The 17,809-nt window shown below is 46.8% G+C and overlaps 2 protein-coding genes across 12 annotated transcripts in view; one reads left to right on the forward strand and one right to left on the reverse strand.

Moving 5' to 3' along the window:
- Positions 1 to 17,809, reverse strand: part of KDM4C (lysine demethylase 4C) — a 451,156-nt gene that overhangs the window by 405,258 nt on the left and 28,089 nt on the right. For 2 of the 11 annotated variants that reach the window (XM_054502420.2, XM_063649537.1), the window contains exon 1: positions 4,993 to 5,148. The exons of 4 other annotated variants lie outside the window; for them this stretch is intronic. The gene's annotated coding sequence lies outside the window, so the exon portion shown is untranslated. Of the gene's footprint in view, positions 1 to 4,992; positions 5,565 to 17,809 lie in introns of those variants that run through there. 5 more of the 11 variants (XM_063649536.1, XM_063649533.1, XM_063649538.1 and 2 more) reach the window with 5 other exon arrangements.
- LOC129044499 (small nuclear ribonucleoprotein E-like) lies at positions 13,835 to 14,293 on the forward strand. Its single transcript, XM_054502422.2, has one exon. It carries the CDS (start codon positions 13,871 to 13,873, stop codon positions 14,147 to 14,149), a length of 279 nt encoding a protein of 92 aa, XP_054358397.1. The 5' UTR covers positions 13,835 to 13,870; the 3' UTR covers positions 14,150 to 14,293.

The following is a 17,809-nucleotide window of genomic DNA, read 5'->3' on the forward strand; positions in this document are numbered from 1 at the left end:
CACACAGCTGAGAGTTAGGACTTTTTCCCTAGAGAAAGCAGCCTTGAAGCAGGAGCAGGGGGGATAGGCTTCCTTAAAGGAATTATTCTGACTGTTAGTATGGGGAAAGGATTAGGCCCAGAAAGTGTGGATTTAGAAGATCGTAACCATGCCCCCACTCCCCCCCGATCCATCCCCCCCACCAGCGGAAGGGTAAGGAGGATGAGGAAGTAGGGAATCTTTAGAGGGTCGGGGAGTAAAAAAGACAATGACCTGGCTGGGTGTGGTGGCTCATGCCTGTAATCCCCCAGTAATTTGGGAGGCTGAGGCGGGTGGATCACCTGAGGTCAAGAATTCGAGGCCAGCCTGGCCAACATGGTGAAACCTCATCTCTACTAAAAATACAAAAATTAGCTGGGCGTGATGGCAGGCGCCTGTAATTCCAGCTACTTGGGAGGCTGAGGCAGGAGAATCGCTTGAACGCAGGAGGTGGAGGTTGCAGTCAGCCAAAATCACACCACTGCACTCCAGCCTGGGCAACAAGGGCAAGACTCCATCTTAAAAAAAAAAGACAATGACCCAATATATTATATTATATATTATATAATATAAAGACAATGACCTAATATATTATATATTATATTTATATTATAAAATTATATTTTAGGCTCCACAAAATGGTCTAGATTTGTAGCGATAAAAAAGATACAGTGACTTTAATTATGATACACCTCCTAAGAAATCCATAACAGAAATAGAGCTCGCAGGCCAAGCACAGTGGCTCACGCCTGTAATCCCAGAACTGTGGGAGGCCAAGTTAGAAGGATCACTTGGGCCCAGAATTTTGAGACTAGCCTGGGCAACACACTGAGACCCCATCTCTACAAAAAGAAATTTTTTTAACTGAAAAAAAAAAGAAGGAACAATGAGAACACATGGACACAGGGAGGGGAACATCACACACCAGGGCCTGTTAGGGGGTGGGGGGCTGGGGGAGGGATAGTGTTAGGAGAAATACCTTATGTAAATAACGAGTTGATCAGTGCAGCAAACCAACATGGCACATATATACTTATGTAACGAACCTGCACGTTGTGCATATGTACCCTAGAACTTAAAGCATAATAACAAAAGAAAAATGGCCAGGCATGATGGCTCATGCCTGTAATCCCAGCACTTTGGGAGGCTGAGGCAGGCGGATCACAAGGTCAAGACATCAAGACCATCCTGGCCAACATGGTAAAACCCCGCCTCTACTAAAAATACGAAAAAAATTAGTTGGGCGTGGAGGTACATGCCTGTAATCCCAGCTACTCGGGAGGCTGAGGAGGAGAATCGCTCCAGGGAGTCGGAGGTTGCAGTGAGCCGAGATCATGCCACTGCACTCCAGCCTGGGTGACAGAGGGAGACTCCGTCTCAAAAAGAAAAAGAAAAAAGAGGCAGAGGTTGGGGGAGAAGCATTAAATATTAATATTTAACAAAAGGGAACATATTTTTCAGTAAATATTGAGCTTAATCAAAGCACAGAATGTACCTATTTTATCACTAAATATAGAGCAAATAAGTGAGTATCGGGAATAACCATGAGCAGTATAAAGACTGTGCTAACAGGAAGGGATGATCAGGCCAGGTGCAGTGGCTCATGCCTGTCATCCTAGCACTTTGGGAGGCTGGGGCAAGCAGACTGCTTGAGCCCGGGAGTTTCAGACCAGCCTGGTACCATGGCAAGACCACAAAAATTAGCCAGGCGTGATGGCATGCACCTGTAGTCCCACCTACTTGAGAGGCTGGGGCTGGAGGATTGCCAGAGCACAGGAGGCAGAGAGGTTACAGTGAGCTGAGACTGTGCCACTGCTGCACTCCAGCCTGGGCATCAGAGTTACACCCTGTCTCTAAAAAAAAAAAAAAAAAAAAAAAAAAAAGAACAGGATGATCTTAATACTGACATCCAGAGGCCGGGCACAGTGGTTCATGCCTGTAATCCCAGCACTTTGAGAGTCCGAGGTGGGCAGATCACCTGAGGTCAGGAGTTCGAGACCAACCTGGCCAACATGGTGAAACCCTGTCTCTACAAAAATACAAAAATTAGCCAAGCATGATGGTGGGTGCCTGTAATCCCAGCTACTAGGTTGGCTGAGGCAGGAGAATCGCCTGAACCTGGGAGATAGAGGTTGCAGTGAGCCGAGATCACGCCATTAGCACAGAGTGAGACTCCATGGGCAACAGAGCGAGATTCCATCTCAAAAAAAAAAAAGACATCCAGGAAAGGAAAACACAGCACTAACCACAGAATAAAGCCCCACTTTAGAGAACTGGAGAACTGAAGTTGGCAGTGGAGTAGGGAAAGATCAACAGGCCCCTTCAATGCTTGAAAAAGTATCACCAGGCCAGGCGCGGTGGCTCACGCCTGTAATCCCAGCACTTTGGGAGGCCGAGGCGGGCGGATCATGAGGTCAGGAGATCGAGACCATCCTGGCTAAAACGGTGAAACCCCGTCTCTACTAAAAATAAGAAAAAATTAGCCAGGTGTGGTGGTGGGCACCTGTAGTCCCAGCTATTCAGGAGGCTGAGGCAGGAGAATGGCGTGAACCCGTGAGGCGGAGCTTGCAGTGAGCAGAGATTGTGCCACTGCACTCCAGCCTGGGCAACAGAGTGAGACTTCGTCTCAAAAAAAAAAAAAAGAGTATCACCCAAGACTAACTATCCCTCCTTACGCATGCAGTCATTCAACAGAAGATGCTTAACCTAGCAATTACATTATATATATATATACCCAAGTGTAAAGAAAACACACATCCACATAAAAACTAGTTCACAAATATTCATAGCAGCATTACTCAGCCAAAAGCACAGATAACACAAATGTCCACCAAGTGATGAATAAACAAAATGTGATGTATCCATAATAGAATATTAGCCATTAAAAGGAATGAAGTACTGATACAGGCTGCAACATGGATGAACCTTAAAAAACATTATGCCAAGTGAAAGATGTCACTCACGGAAGACCAGATAGTATATTATTCCATGTATATAAAATGTCCAGAATAGCCAAATCTATTGAGACAGACAGCAGATTAGTGGTTGCCTAGGAATAGAAGGGGATAGAATTGGAAGGAACTAGGCAATGAAAGCTAATAAGAATAGAGCTTCTTTTGGGGATAAAAAAATATTCAAAAATTCATTGTGGTGATGGTTGCACAAGACTATTCATTTACTAAAAACTTTTATTTATTTATTTATTTATTTGTATTTTTACCTCTTTTTTTTTTTTGAGATGGAGTCCCAGTCTGTCACCCAGGCTGGAGTGCAGTGGTGCCATCTGAGCTCACGGCAACCTCCACCTCCAAGATTCAAGTGATTCTCCTGCCTCAGCTGAGCTTACAGGCGCCTGCCACCACGCCCGGCTAATTTTTGAATTTTTAGTACAGACGGGGTTTCGCCATTTTGGCCAGGCTGGTCTTGAACTCCTGACCTCAGGTGATCCACCCGCCTCGGCCTCCCAAAGTGTTGGGATTACAGGCAGGAGCCACGGCGCCGGGCCTGATTTTCAACTTTAGAAAAGCAACTGACTAAAGTCTGTTAATAAAAAGAAATAAGTCTTCGGTTTAAATTGTACTCTATTACTAAGTTTGTGGGATACTGTAAATCTTATGTGAAAACTTTTCATAACACTGAAATTGGGAGAAAAAGGACCTAAAAAACCCGAACAACCGTGTAATCCGTTCCAAAACAAACTATGGGCGGGTTGCGCGGAGGCCAGCAAGGTAAGAAAACAAGCGATAATCGCAAAGCAGAGCCGACTGCTTCCTAATAAAAAATGGACCTTTAAAAATTAAAACCACTAGTTTTCAACCACAACACTTCGAAATGAGAATATTAGTCACCGTTGCCATAGAAACAGTAAAGCCAAGTTGCCCGGAATTAAACATTTTTTTAAATACCGCAAAGTGAAATGGGTGAAAATAGGGCAAAGTTTAGTGTGAATCTAAGTGGCCGGAACCTACTAGTAACTTTCAACGGGATAAAGGTGACTCTGCTTTTCTAACCTGCATTTCCGAACAGTGCTTTATAAATCACCTCTCGGGGTTAGTTTATCAAGTGCAAAAAAAGTTTACCTTGTCTCTTCCGGAAGAAGGAACCTGACAAACCCCCTCCCGGTATCGCCCACAATCAGAGCCAGCCAGCTCAGGCTTGCACCGCGCAGCGAAGGGGGAGTCGAGCATCAAGTCCGCGCGGAAAGCATCTGAATCCCGCCTGCTGGCTTTACTGGCGGAGCACGGAGGAAAGCCCCAAGCTCCAGCCTACAGCCCCGGCCTGTCTGGCTCCCTCCTCCAAGTCCCCACTCCACGCCACGTTCTGTGCCTGGCAGTCCACGCGCCCTAATCCAACTCGCACTGATTAAGCACCCGCCGTCTACACCGCATCATGGTTCCTCCAGGCACTGCAGAAGAAATGGCCCCATGCCGGGGAAAAGAAACACCAAAAGGACAGCCGCGAGGGCTGAAGACGACCCCGAATGACGGGCTGACTGCTTGCAACGGGTGGTCAGGAGAGGAGCTCCCACCCTCACCCCGCGGGTCGTGACACTCCCAGGGAAGGGAGGGCCCCGAGGGGTGCACCAGGCCCGGCCTTCCTGGAGTCCGCCACAGACCGACTGGGGGCGTTAAGAGGTCCGCATCCCAGGACCGCCCGAGCGCTCCTCTGCCCCAAGGAGGCGACTCCGACTCCGGATCCCGGGAAAACGGCGAGTGCGGGTACCGAACCCCGGTAAGGGCCGGAGCGGGCTGTCACCAGCCCCCGCATCCCTCCATCCCTCCCCTGCGGCCGCGGCCGGCCGCTCCCTCCCCAGCGTGACAGTCGCTGCAGTCACGGACGGAGCGTCTCTGCCCCAGCGTCGCCGCTCGCCCGGACGCCCGCACTCCCCTGCCCCACGCGGAGGAGGGCAGTGCCGGGAAGACCTCTCCGGACCCTCCCCTCGCCCCGGCCCCCGGACTCCGGAAAAGCGGTTACCTGGCGCGTGGGTTGGGGCGAGAGCACGACTCGGTGGAGGAGGAAGAGAAGAAGACAGTGGCCTTCGGCCCAGGGAGATTTGGGAAATTTGGGAGACTTGTTCCGCACTAGGTGACAGCTGTTCGCTGCGCACGCGCACAGGACCCCGGCCGCCCGATCACTGCGCCGCGCCTCACCCTCCCGTGGAGGGGGTGGGTGGGAGGCAGCGGCGAAGGCGCGCGCACCGCCGGCTCTCCCTGCGCGAGGGCGCGCGCGCCGTCACGTGACCGCTGGGGCCCGCACTTGGTGAGTCACGTGAGCTTACAAACAGCTTAAAGGTGCCCGGCACGCTCTTGCTTTGGGCTCAACTTCCGCGCTGTGGTTAACTTAGGCTTGCTGGCGCGCATCTTCTTGTCCTTTGGACACAGGCATAACCCATTCTTTCCGGAGGGGAAAGATACTCGCGTAGAAGGAGAAAACAGGTGCACAGAATCTTGCCCGGAAGCGCCTGCTGGGGTCCCGCAGGGCTGGACCTGATGTAGTCCACGCGCCACACGTCCTCCTGGGCTCCGACGCGCACCTATGGCGGCCTCCGACGCGCGGACGTCAGCGTGGCGTTACCAGGGGTGGAGCCTCGAAATGTACTGGACAGCCTGGCGAGAAAGTCCGGGCTTGCAGCTGTCCGGCGGTGACAGCGCTGTGTGCCCGTTCTCCCTTCACCCGGTAGCCGGGACCACTGAGCCTCCTTCCCACAATGGGAGATCCCGAATGGGCGAAGAGTATCTTCGTGTCCCAACCCTTTAACAACTACCGCGCAGGAGCGTGTCAGCCTCTGGAAGCAAAACTGTCCGGTGTTGAGTCACCTACACCGAGCACGTCCCGTCCCGACCCGCCCAAGTGTGCTCTTAAGATACGGAGGCACAAAGGTGACCCCAATAGGAATCCTGGGCTGGCGGTCCCTCAAAAACTGGAGTTGATAACAATTTGGCCAGAATTGAAGGGACTAGAAATGCAGGTGCCTCCAGCGTCTGAGACTTAGATAAGTTAACTTCGTACAACTTGTTGCTTCTCCTCTGTAACTCCGCCTTCCGAGGTGTCAGAAGGAACCAACCAGACCTTAAGCCCCTGTACTGCCAAAGACAGATGGTTGAGCATCAGATGTTTTGCAAAGCTGAATGATTTTTTTTTAAACTTCCTGCAGAGCTCCCAGCTGGGTCCCTTGTGGCGTTTTCTCTAACGTCTTAGCTAAGAAAGATTGGACATATCTTCACACCAGTGAGCAAAGCTGGGCTAATATGCTGAATTTTCTGTTACATTATACTGATAACAGAATTTTTAAAATATATCGACACCGCTTACCACGCGCTTGAACTCGTTTCTCACTGGGGTGAACATTGTGAGGACAGATGGAATGCGATTAATTGAGCTAAGGCTAACGGGATTATTGGGTCACCATATTTCTTTAGTTGTTAAAAACAAAGTTCTGCTATACACACACACACACTTTTTTTTTGAGACGGAGTCTTGCTGTGTCGCCCAGTTTGGAGTGCAGTGGCGCTGTCTCGGCTCACTGCAACCTCCGCCTCACGGGTTCGAGAGATTCTCCTGCCTCAGCCTCCCGAGTAGCTGGGATTACAGTCGCCTGCCACCACGCCCAGCTAGTTTTTGTATTTTCAGTAGTGACAGGGTTTCGCCATGTTGGCCAGGCTGGTCACGAACTCCTGACCTCAGATGATCCGCCCGCCTCGGCCTTCCAAAGTGCTGGGATTACAGGCGTGAGCCACTTCACCCGGCCACACACACTTCTGAATTTGCCTAACGTATACTCAACTGGGAATTTTCCAAATGTGTGCATGTAATGTCAGGATCCCAACCATCCTTACAAGTAAATTGGATATGCTAAAATAATAAATATGCAATCTAACACTTATTTAGAACTTACTGTGAGCTAGACACTGTCTTAAGACCTTCACATGTATTAATAAATACTTATAATAATTCAATGAATAGGTACTATTAATACCTCATTGTTACAGATGTGGAAATTGAAGTATAGCGATTAAGAAATATGTCCACAATCAAGCAGCTAGGGTCTTTTGGAAGCCATATGCTATATTAGAAATCTTGTGCACCAGAATAAGAAACCTGAAATCCATTTTCTTCAGAATTTGCAGATGCACAAATAACATTTCTTTACCATTGTGAATTAGAGTATGACTTTTTTTAACCTGAAGAACTGAAGTGGATATACTAACCTTGCTGACTTCACTGAGCACTTTTTAATTTTAAGGAAGATAATGTAAAATGTCAAAACACTTCAAAAGCTGTAAAGCACTGTGTGAATCCATTAAGTGCTTCATAGTCTTGGAAACTGAAGAGACCCTACTAGAAAATCAACTGGACTCATGGCACTGTGGGCAGTGTTGTGTCCCTAATGTATCAAAATACCTCCATATTGTGAATTATCGTGAAAACATTTTAGCCGTAAATTTTTTATTTAGATTCAGTTGTTTAAATCCCAATTGCAATATATTAATGGAAGGCTGTATGAACAATACATAGATTCCCCTTGAAATTTACATGTAATGTGAACTAATGTCCAGATCATCAGATCACCTCAGAGACAATACTTGTTTTTATTTTATTTATTTATCTTTTTTATTTATTTGTTTTTTGAGACAGAGTCTTGCTCTGTTGCCCAGGCTGGAGTGCAGTGGCGCCACCTCGGCTCACTGCAGCCTTGACCTCCCAGGTTCAAGCAATTCTTGTGCCTTGTGCCTCATTCTCCTGAGCAGCTGGCATTACAGGCGTGTGCCATAATGCCCAGCTAATTTTTGCATTTTTTTTTAATTGAGACAGAGTCTCACTCTGTCGCCCAGGCTGGAGTGCAGTGGCGCGATCTCAGCTCACTGCAACCTCCGCCTCCTGGGTTCACGCCATTCTCCTGCCTCAGCCTCCCAAGTAGCTGGGACTACAGGCGCGTGCTACCACACCTGGCTAATTTTTTGTATTTTAAGTGGAGACGGGGTTTCACCGTGTTAGCCAGGGTGGTCTTGATCTCCTGACCTTGTGATCCACCCACCTCAGCCTCCCAAAGTGCTGGGATTACAAGCGTGAGCCACCATGCCCGGCCTGATTTTTGTATTTTTTGTAGACAGGGTTTTGCCACATTGGCCAAGCAGGTCTCAAACTCCTGAGCTCAAGTGATCTGCCGGCCTCCACCTCCAAAAGTGCTGAGATTACAGACGTGAGCCACCATGCCTGGTCAATACTTGTAAGTTTCTTAAAATATATATAATGCAGCAAATTTATATGCTGCTTTTTTTTTTTACTTTGAGACAGGATCTTGAGTCTGTCGCCCAGACTGGAGTGCAGTGGCACTATCACAGCTCAATACAGCCTCCACTTCCTAGGATCATGCAATCCTCCCACCTCGGCCTCCCATGTAGCTGGGACTACAAGCGCACACCACCACACCTGGCTGATTTGTTTATTTTTTTGTAGAGTCAGGGTCTCACTATGTTGCCTAGGCTAGTGTCAAACTCCTGGGCTCAAATGATCCTCCCGCCTCAGCCTCCCAAAGTGGTGAGAATACAGGAGTGAGCCACTGCCCTGGCTGCGAATTGATATACTTCTAAATAATAGTCTAATTTTGAATCTGTTGAAGTACACTACACTTTTTACAAATATAAATAATTGAGCTGGGCACGGTGGCTCATGCCTCTAATCTCAGCACATTGGGAGGCCAAGGCGGGCAGATCACCTAAGGTCAGGAGTTCAAGACCAGCCTGGGTAACATGGTTAAACCCTGTCTCTACTAAAAATACAAAAATTAGCTGGCCATGTTGGCAGGTGCCTGTAATCCCAGCTACTCGGGAGGCTGAGACATGAGAATCACTTGAATCCAGGAGGCAGAGGTTGCAGTGAGCCAAGATAGCACCACTGCACTCTAGCCTCAATGAAAAGAGCAAAACTCCATCTCAGAAAAAAAAAAGAAAAGAAAAGAAAACAAATATACAGAATTGAATGAGGCTGGGCTCGGTGGCTCACGCCTGTAATCCAAACACTTTGGGAGGCCGAGGCGGGCGGATCACCTGAGGTCAGGAGATCGAGACCATCCTGGCTAACACGGTGAAACCCTGTCTCTACTAAAAATACAAAAAATTAGCCGGGCATAGTGGCGGGTGCCTGTAGTCCCAGCTACTCCGGAGGCTGAGGCAGGAGAATGGCATGAACCCGGGAGGCGGAACTTCCAGTGAGCCGAGATTGTGCCACTGCACTCCAGCCTGGGTGACAGAGCAAAACTACATCTCAAAAAAAAAAAATTCAATGATAGTAATACTTAGTGTTTTTATTTACCTTTACCTTTATCAAATATGTATGTTATTTATACAGGAATAATGAGAGATGATTAGTCCATGAGGGCTCTGCCCTCATTAATGAATTAATGCCATAACTGCAGGAATGGGTTAATCCTCTTCTCTCTTGTCCTTTGTCCTTCTGCCATGGGATAATGCAGCACAAAGTCCCTCACCTAATACAGCCCCTCAGTCTTGGACTTTCTAACCTCTAGAACTGCAAGCCGATAAATTTCTGTTCATTATAAATTACCCAGTCTGCCAGGTGAGATGACTCATGCCTGTAATCCCAGCACTCTGGGAGGCTGAGGCGGGAGGATCACTTGAACCCAGGAGTTCAACACCAGCCTGGGCAACATAGTGAGACCCCCATCTCAATTAAAAATAATAATAAAAATAAATTACCCAGTCTGTGGTATCCTATTATAGCACCACAAAATAGACCAAGACACGATAGATAAAAGAGGTCACTGTTTATAGATTTAATAATCATGGAACAAGTCTATTATTTCAGGTAAATGCCTGGTGTGCTTACTCTTAGGCCTGAGTTGGAAGACTTTCAGAAATAAGGGTAGAAGAAAAGTTTTAGGTCCATGAAATCGTTATCATTGGAAAGACAGTCCAAACTGACTAGGAAGAGGTAGAAGTTCTGCTCTAGGTGAGCTTATCATGGCCATTCCTGATAAGGATTAGGATTTGTGCCAGATTCAACCAAGCCATCCATTGGGGTAGAAGGAGAGGAACTTCTTGAGATACTGATTAGTATTGTAGTTACATCAGAGCTCAGATCAAAAGCAGCTGACTCCTTAGTGGTCCCCTAGAACTAGGGTGAGGCATGGGTTTCAGTCCAAGAACACTTCTTCCATTAATGATCATAGAGTGCCTGGAATATCACAGGACATCTTTCATCGCTGAGGGATAAAATGCTCCTCCACCTCAGGCATGAACTTAAAAGATCTCTTCATTGAGGAACACAGATATTTTATTGCTATTTTCATAAAGTCTCTGATTATAATAGGAAATAGAACACTTGGCATATATAAATGAAATTCATATATTAGTTGGAAAGAGACCACAATATAACTTTTTTGGAAGTTGCTTTAACAATCCCTGGTTTTAGGCTGAGCGCGGTGGCTTACCTCTGTAATTCCAGGGAAGGCGAGGTGGGCGGATCTCCTGAGGTCAAGAGTTTGAGATCAGCCTAACCAATATGGTGAAACTCCGTCTCTACTAAAAATACAAAATTAGCCAGGTGTGCTGGCGCATGCCTGTAATCCCAGCTACTCAGGAGGCTGAGGCAGGAGAGTCGTTTGAACCCAGGAGGCGGAGATTGCAGTAAGCCGAGATCATGCCATTGCATTCCAGCTTGGGCAACAAGAGCGAAACTCCACCGGAAAAAAAAAAAAAAAAAAAATTCCTGGTTTTGAGAACATTACCAATTTTTTGTTTTACCTGTTCCTCCATTAATTTTTAACTCAGGAATGTGACTTGCTTAATCTTTCCAGCAGTAGCTCCTTTGGTATCACAAACAAGGACCCAATTGTCATGGGCTTTCTTCTGCAGAACAAAATGTTGCCTTGTAAGATATTTTCACATTCTGTAGTTTACCTCCAATTTATCAAATTCAGTGATTTTAATATTTCCCTTTCTCCATACCTAATTGCTCTGATTTTTCTTTTCTACTCAAATTCTTCCAGAAGGTATTCTGTCTGATCAATGAGCTCAATTTTCAGCTTGCAGCTTTATAATACATTTTCTAGGGGCCTTGAGCTGACTATAGTGAACAACTATCCTGTTCCATCTTCCTTAACTGTTCTGATTATGCATAATTGAGATCTCATTACTCAGCTAAAGTTGTAAGTGGCTTCTCTCTTCTTGAACTAATGTTAATACAGTTTGGGTCCTTGTCATATCCATTCCCTGTTGTGATAAATTGTAAAATGTAGCCACAAGATCCTCCCATGATCGTTTGCAATGTGACTTTGCCCTTCCTTCCATCAAGAGATCAGCTATATCCCCACCTGCTGAATCTAGGCTGATGATGATGATGATGATGATTATTATTATTATTATTATTTTTAAGACAGGGTCTGGGTCTGTTACCCAGGCTGGAGCGCAGTGGTGCAATCTTGGCTCACTGCAACCTCCACCTCCCAGGCTCAAGCCATCCTCCCACCTCAGCCTCCCTAGTAGATGGTACTACAGGTGTGCACCACCACGCCTGGCTAATTTTTGTATTTTTTGTAGAGACGGGGTTTCGCCATGTTGCCCAAGGTGGTCTCTAACTCACGAGCTCAAGTGATCCGCCAGCCTCAGCCTCCCAAAGTGCTGGGATTACAGGCGTGAGACACCATGCCCGGACTAGGCTGATCTTTTGACTTGCTTTGATCAACAGAATGTAACAGAAGTGATGTGATGTGACTTCCAAAGCTAGACATTAGATACATTGCAGCTTCTGCTTTCACTCTCTTATGATACGGTCCTGCGACTGTCATATAAGGAAGTTAGTCTAGCTTACCAGAGAATGAGAGGTTTCTGAAAAAATAACCAAGGTACCCACCCAGTGGACTGCCAGCACCATCTGCCAGATGGGTAAGTGAGGCCATCTTGACCTTCCAGCCCAACCACCTCCTACTGAATGCAGCCACAAGAGCAAGCCTAGGCAAAACCAGCAGTTAACTGTCAGCTAACCCAGAGAATAGTAAAAAATGATAAACCACTGCTGCTCTAAACCACTACGTTTTGAGGTTATTTATTATGCAGTAATAGCAGCTAGAACTGCCTTCTCTGTCTTTCACTTTCTGACCTTGTTGAGCCCCTGGCTCTCCATTGACTAATCCAGATAATACAATTTCTTCTCTATTACTTTTCTCTTCAGTTTCAAACTTAAGAGAATTATTCATAACTTTAGCATCATCATTTTTATAATCAAGAGATTCTTTCCTCTCCTTTTGGAAACCTATGATGTACTTTCAGTTGTTCCTGAATTTGGTGTTTTGGCTATTCCAACTTCCTATAAGACAGAAGCTATGCTTTACTTTTGCTTCAAGTGCTTTTGCTTCGTGAAGAGCTTTTTTTTTTTGAGACAGAGTCTCAATCTGTCACTCAGGCTGCAGTGCAATGACACGATCTTGGCTCACAGCAACTTCCACCTCCCATGTTCAAGCGATTCTCCTGCCTTAGCCCCCTGAGTAGCTGGGGCTACAGGTGCGTGCCACCATGCCCAGATAATTTTTGTATTTTTAGTAAAGATGGGGTTCCACCATATTGGTCAGGCTGGTCTCGAACTCCTGACCTTGTGATCCACCCACCTCAGCCTCCCGAAGTGCTGGGATGACAGGTATGAGCCACCGCGCCCGGCCATGAAGAGCTGTCTTACCTCTAAGAAATTTTCTAAACTCTTGTTCATTATTTTAATATGAACTTAAACTTTTCTACAAATTGCCTTACATTTTCTTCTTGGCCTACACCACAGCAAGTACATTTTCCTCTGGCTTTAGGTTACTTTTTTTTTTTTTTTTTTTTTTTTTGAGAAAGAGTTTCACTGTTGTTGCCCAGGCTGCAGTGCAGTGGCACAATCTTGGCTCACTGCAACCTCTGCCTGCCTGGTTCAAGTGATTCTCGTGCCTCGGCCTCCCAAGTAGCTGTGATTACAGGCATGTACCACCACACCCGGCTAATTTTGTATTTTTAGTACAGACGGGGTTTCACCATGTTGGTCAGGCTGGTCTTGAACTCCTGACCTAAGGTGATCCTCCCACCTCAGCCTCCCGAAGTGCTGGGATTACAGGCATAAGCCACCGCGCCCAGCCAGGTTATCTTTTTTTAATTTAATTTTTTTTTTTTTTTTTTGAGACAGGCTCTCACTCTGTTGTCCAGGCTGAAATGCAGTGGTGTAATCATAGCTCATTGCAGCCTTGAATTCCTGGGCTCAAGCAGTCCTCCCACCACAGCCTCCCAAGTAGCTGGGACCACAGGCATGCACCACCATGTCTGGTTAATTTTTTTTAATTTATTTTTTGTAGAGATGGGGTCTCACTATATTGCCCACATTTAGATGACTTTATTAGTGTTACCTGATTTTATCCAGCTCCATCATGAGAAAGATACATGTAGTCCTATTTTGTTGGCTGTTCTCTTCAAATTAGTTATTAGCTCATGAAACATCTATTGATATCCTGACACCTTTTTAAGGATTCCTGGCCAGGCTTGGTAGCTCACGCCTGCAATCCCAGCACTTTGGGAGGCTGAGGTGAGTGAATCACCTGAGGTCGGGGGTTCGAAACCAGCCTGGCAAACATGGCGAAACCCCGTTTCTACTAAAAATACAAAATTAGCCGGGCGTGGTGGTGCATGCCTGTAATCCCAGCTACTTGGGATGCTGAGGCAGGAGAATTACTTAAACCTGGGAGGCAGAGGTTGCAGGAAGCCGAGATCACGCCATTGCACTCCAGTCTGGGCAACAAGAACAAAAAAACTCCATTTCAAAAATAAAAATAATAATAATAAGCATGAGAGTGTGCTCTTTGTGAAATTCCACCATGGCATACCGTGGCCAGGGCCAGAAAGTGCAGAAGGTTATGGTGCAGCCCATCAACCTCATCTTCAGATACTTACAAAATAGATCACGGATTCAGGTGTGGCTCTATGAGCAAGTGAATATGCAGATAGAAGGCTGTATCACTGGTTTTGATGAGTATATGAACCTTGTATTAGATGATGCAGAAGAGATTCATTCTAAAACAAAGTCAAGAAAACAACTGGGTCGGATCATGCTAAAAGGAGGTAATATTACTCTGCTGCAAAGTCTCTCCAACTAGAAATGATCAGTGAAGTGAGAAATTGTTGAGAAGGATACAGTTTGTTTTTAGATGTCCTTTGTCCAATATGAACATTTATTCATATTGTTTTGATTACCCTTATATTATTACAAGATGGCAATAAATGCTGTAGGATTGTTTGTATTAAAACTAATAATACTAATAATAATAATAAATCTTTTTTTTTTTTTTTCTGAGACGGAGTTTCGCTCTTGTTGCCCAGGCTGGAGTGCAATGGCACAATCTCGGCTCACTGCAACCTCCACCTCCCAGGTGCAAGCGATTCTCCTGCCTCAGCCTCCCTAGTAGCTGCGATTACAGGCATGCGCCACCACTCCTGGCTAATTTTGTATTTTTAGTAGAAACAGGGTTTCTCCATGTTGGTCAGCCTGGTCTCGAACTCCCAACCTCAGGTGATCCACCTGCCTTGGCCTCCCAAAGTGCTGGGATTACAGGCGTGAGCCACCACGCCCAGCCAATTCCTGTTTTTTTTTAATTGTTGTTTTTTTTTGTTGTTTTTTTTTTTTTTGAGACCAAGTCTTGCTCTGTTACTCAGGCTGGAGTGCAGTGGTGCCATCTCTGCTCGCTGCAACCTCTGCCTCCCGGATTAAAGTGATTCTCCTGCCTCAGCCTCCCTTATAGGCGCGTGCCACCACACTCAGCTAATTTTTGTGGTTTTAGTGGAGGCAGGGTTTCACCATATTGCCCAGGCTGGTCTCGAACTCCTGGACTCAAGTGAGCCACCGGCCTCAGCCTCCCAAAGTGCTGGGATTACAGGTGTGAGCCACAGCACCCAGCCTCTGTTCTTTCCTAGAAAGAAATCCTCCGCAGACTAAAGGGCAAATGCCAGTAAGGCGGTGATAGGGACGGCATTCCAGGGCACTCCCACTAAATTCCGGATCACAGCGGGCTGCTCAAGCAGCAAAGGCCCTGCTCTAAGTTGTGCAGGCATAGATTTTCTGGAGCAGTGGTTCTCAAAATTTGTTCCAGAAACTGGCAAGGTTAAAACTATTTTTATAATAATACTATGACATTATCTGACTTTTCCATTCCCATTCACTCAGGAGCATACAGTGGATTGTTTCCAGAAAACTCCATTGCCCTGAAAGCTAAGATAATGTGTATTTCTATTTTCTTTTTTTTTTTTTTTTTTTGAGTCGCCCTGTCGTCCAGGTTGGAGTGCAGTGGTGCGATCTCGGCTCACTGCAATCTCTGCCTCCTGAGTTCACACTATTCTCCTGCCTCAGCCTCCGGAGTAGCTGGGACTACAGGCGCCCACCACCATGCCCAGCTAATTTTTATGTATTTTTAGTAGAGACGGGGTTTGCACCGTATTAGCCAGGATGGTCTCGATCTCCTGACCTCGTGATCCACCCCTCTCGGCCTCCCAAAGCGCTGGGATTACAGGCTTGAGCCACCGTGTCCGGCCATCTATATTCTTGTGTCTTAAATTGTTCTCAGGTTTTTTGGTTGGTTGGTTGGTTGGTTGGTTTGGTTTTTTGGAGACAGAGTCTTGCTCTATCACCCGGGCTGAAGTGCAGTGGAGTGATCTTGGCTCATGGCAGCCCCAACCCCCTGGGCTCAAGCGATCCTCCCACTTCAGACTCCTGAATAGCTGGAACCAGAAGTGTGCACCACCACACCTGACTAAATTTTTTCTTTTTTTTTTTTCTTTTTGAGTCGGAGTCTAGCTCTGTCACCCAGGCTGGAGTTCAGTGGCAATCTTGGCTCACTGCAAGCTCCGCCTCCCGGGTTCACGCCGTTCTCCTGCCTCAGCCTCCCTAGTAGCTGGGACTACAGGCACCCACCACCACGCCCGGCTAATTTTTTGTATTTTTAGTAGAGACAGGGTTTCACTGTGTTAGCCAGGATGGTCTCGATCTCCTGACCTCGTGATCCACCCACCTCCGCCCCCCAAAGTGCTGGGATTACAGGCGTGAGCCACCGCGCCCGGCTTATTTTTTTCTTAGAGACGAGGTTTTGCCATGTTGCCCCGGCTAGTCTGGAACTCTTGGGCTCAAGCGATCCTCCCACCTTGGCGTCCCAAAGTGCTGGGATTTTGGGCGTGAAGCACCACACTTGGCTTAAACTTTTCTGTTTTAAAATATAAAATGGGCCGGGCGCGGTGGCTCACGCCTGTAATCCCAGCACTTTGGGAGGCCGAGGCGGGCGGATCACCTGAGGTCAGGAGATCCAGACCATCCTGGCTAACACGGTGAAACCCTGTCTCTACTAAAAATACAAAAATTAGCTGGGCATTGTGGCGGGCGCCTGTAGTCCCAGCTACTCGGGAGGCTGAGGCAGGAGAATGGTGTGAACCCGGGAGGCAGAGCTTGCAGTGAGCCGAGATCGCGCCACTGCACTCCAGCCTGAGCGACAGAGCAAGACTCGGTCTCAAAAAAAAAAAAAAAAAAAAAAATATATATATATATATATATATATATATATATAAAGGCTGGCTGGGCACAGTGGCTCACACCTGTAATCCCAGCACTCTGGGAACTCTGGGAGACCGAGGTGGGCAGATCACTTGAGGTCAGGAGTTCAAGACTAGCCTGGTTAACATAGTGAAACCCCGTCTCTACTAAAATATAAAAAGTATGCTGGGCGCGGTGGCTCATGCCTGTAATCCCAGCACTTTGGGAGGCTGAGGCGGGCGGATCACCTGAGGTTGGGAGTTCAAGACCAGCCTGACCAACATGATGAAACCCCGTCCGTACTAAAAGCACAACATTAGCCAGGTGTGGTGGCACATGCCTGTAATCCCAGCTACTCAGGAGGCTGAAGCAGGAGAATCACTTGAACCCGTGAGGCAGAGGTTGCAGTGAGCTGAGATCACACCATTGCACTCCAGTCTGGGCAACAATAGCGAAACTCCACCTCAAAAAATAAAATAAAATACAAAAAGGAGCCAGGCATAGTGGCATGTGCCTCTAGTCCCAGCTACTGGGGAGGCTGAGGCAGGGGAATCTCTTGAACCCGTGAGGTGAAGGTTGCAGTGAGCCAAGATCACACCACTGCACTCCAGCCAGGGCAACAGAGTGAGACTCCGTCTCAAAAAAATAAAATAAAATATAATGTAATGTAACATAATACAATAAATATAGTATGGCAATTTTTTTTTTTTTTTTGGAGGCAGGACCTCACTCTCTTGCGCAGAGGTGCCATCACAGCTCCTCTGTGATCCTGAGCTACAGTGATCCTCCAGCCTCAGCCTCCCAAGTAGCTGGGACTATAGGCACACAACAGCACACCAGCTAATTTTTTATTTTTTGTAGAGACAGGGTCTCACTATGTTGCCCAGGCTGGTCATGAACCACTGTGCTCAAGCGATCTTCCTGCCTTGGCATCCCAAAGTGCTAGGATTATAGGTGCGAGCCACCATCCCTGGCCTAAATTTTTCTCAGTTTTAAAATATAACAAATACTGATGGAAATACCCATGAAGACAATTTTCAACATTAAGAAGGTTTGAGACCAGAAAGTTTGAGAACTGTGGATTGGAGGGAACATTATCATAATAAAGATCAAATTTTCCTTGACTCTCAATCCTGAGATGTTCCTTTGATTCTAAGGCCCTCCTTGAGGCTCCCTCTCCTTCCTTGGGATGTTTGACCCGGAAAATGGGGTCAAAAACTGCTGCCGCAAACATCTCCAGTGC

This window comes from Pongo pygmaeus, chromosome 13, assembly GCF_028885625.2.
Source record: "Pongo pygmaeus isolate AG05252 chromosome 13, NHGRI_mPonPyg2-v2.0_pri, whole genome shotgun sequence".
Classification (NCBI taxonomy): domain Eukaryota; kingdom Metazoa; phylum Chordata; class Mammalia; order Primates; family Hominidae; genus Pongo; species Pongo pygmaeus.

Bases quoted from the DNA above. Each gene is read 5' to 3' on its own strand.
- LOC129044499 (XM_054502422.2), top strand. From the start codon at position 13,871: ATGGCATACCGTGGCCAGGGCCAGAAAGTGCAGAAGGTTATGGTGCAG.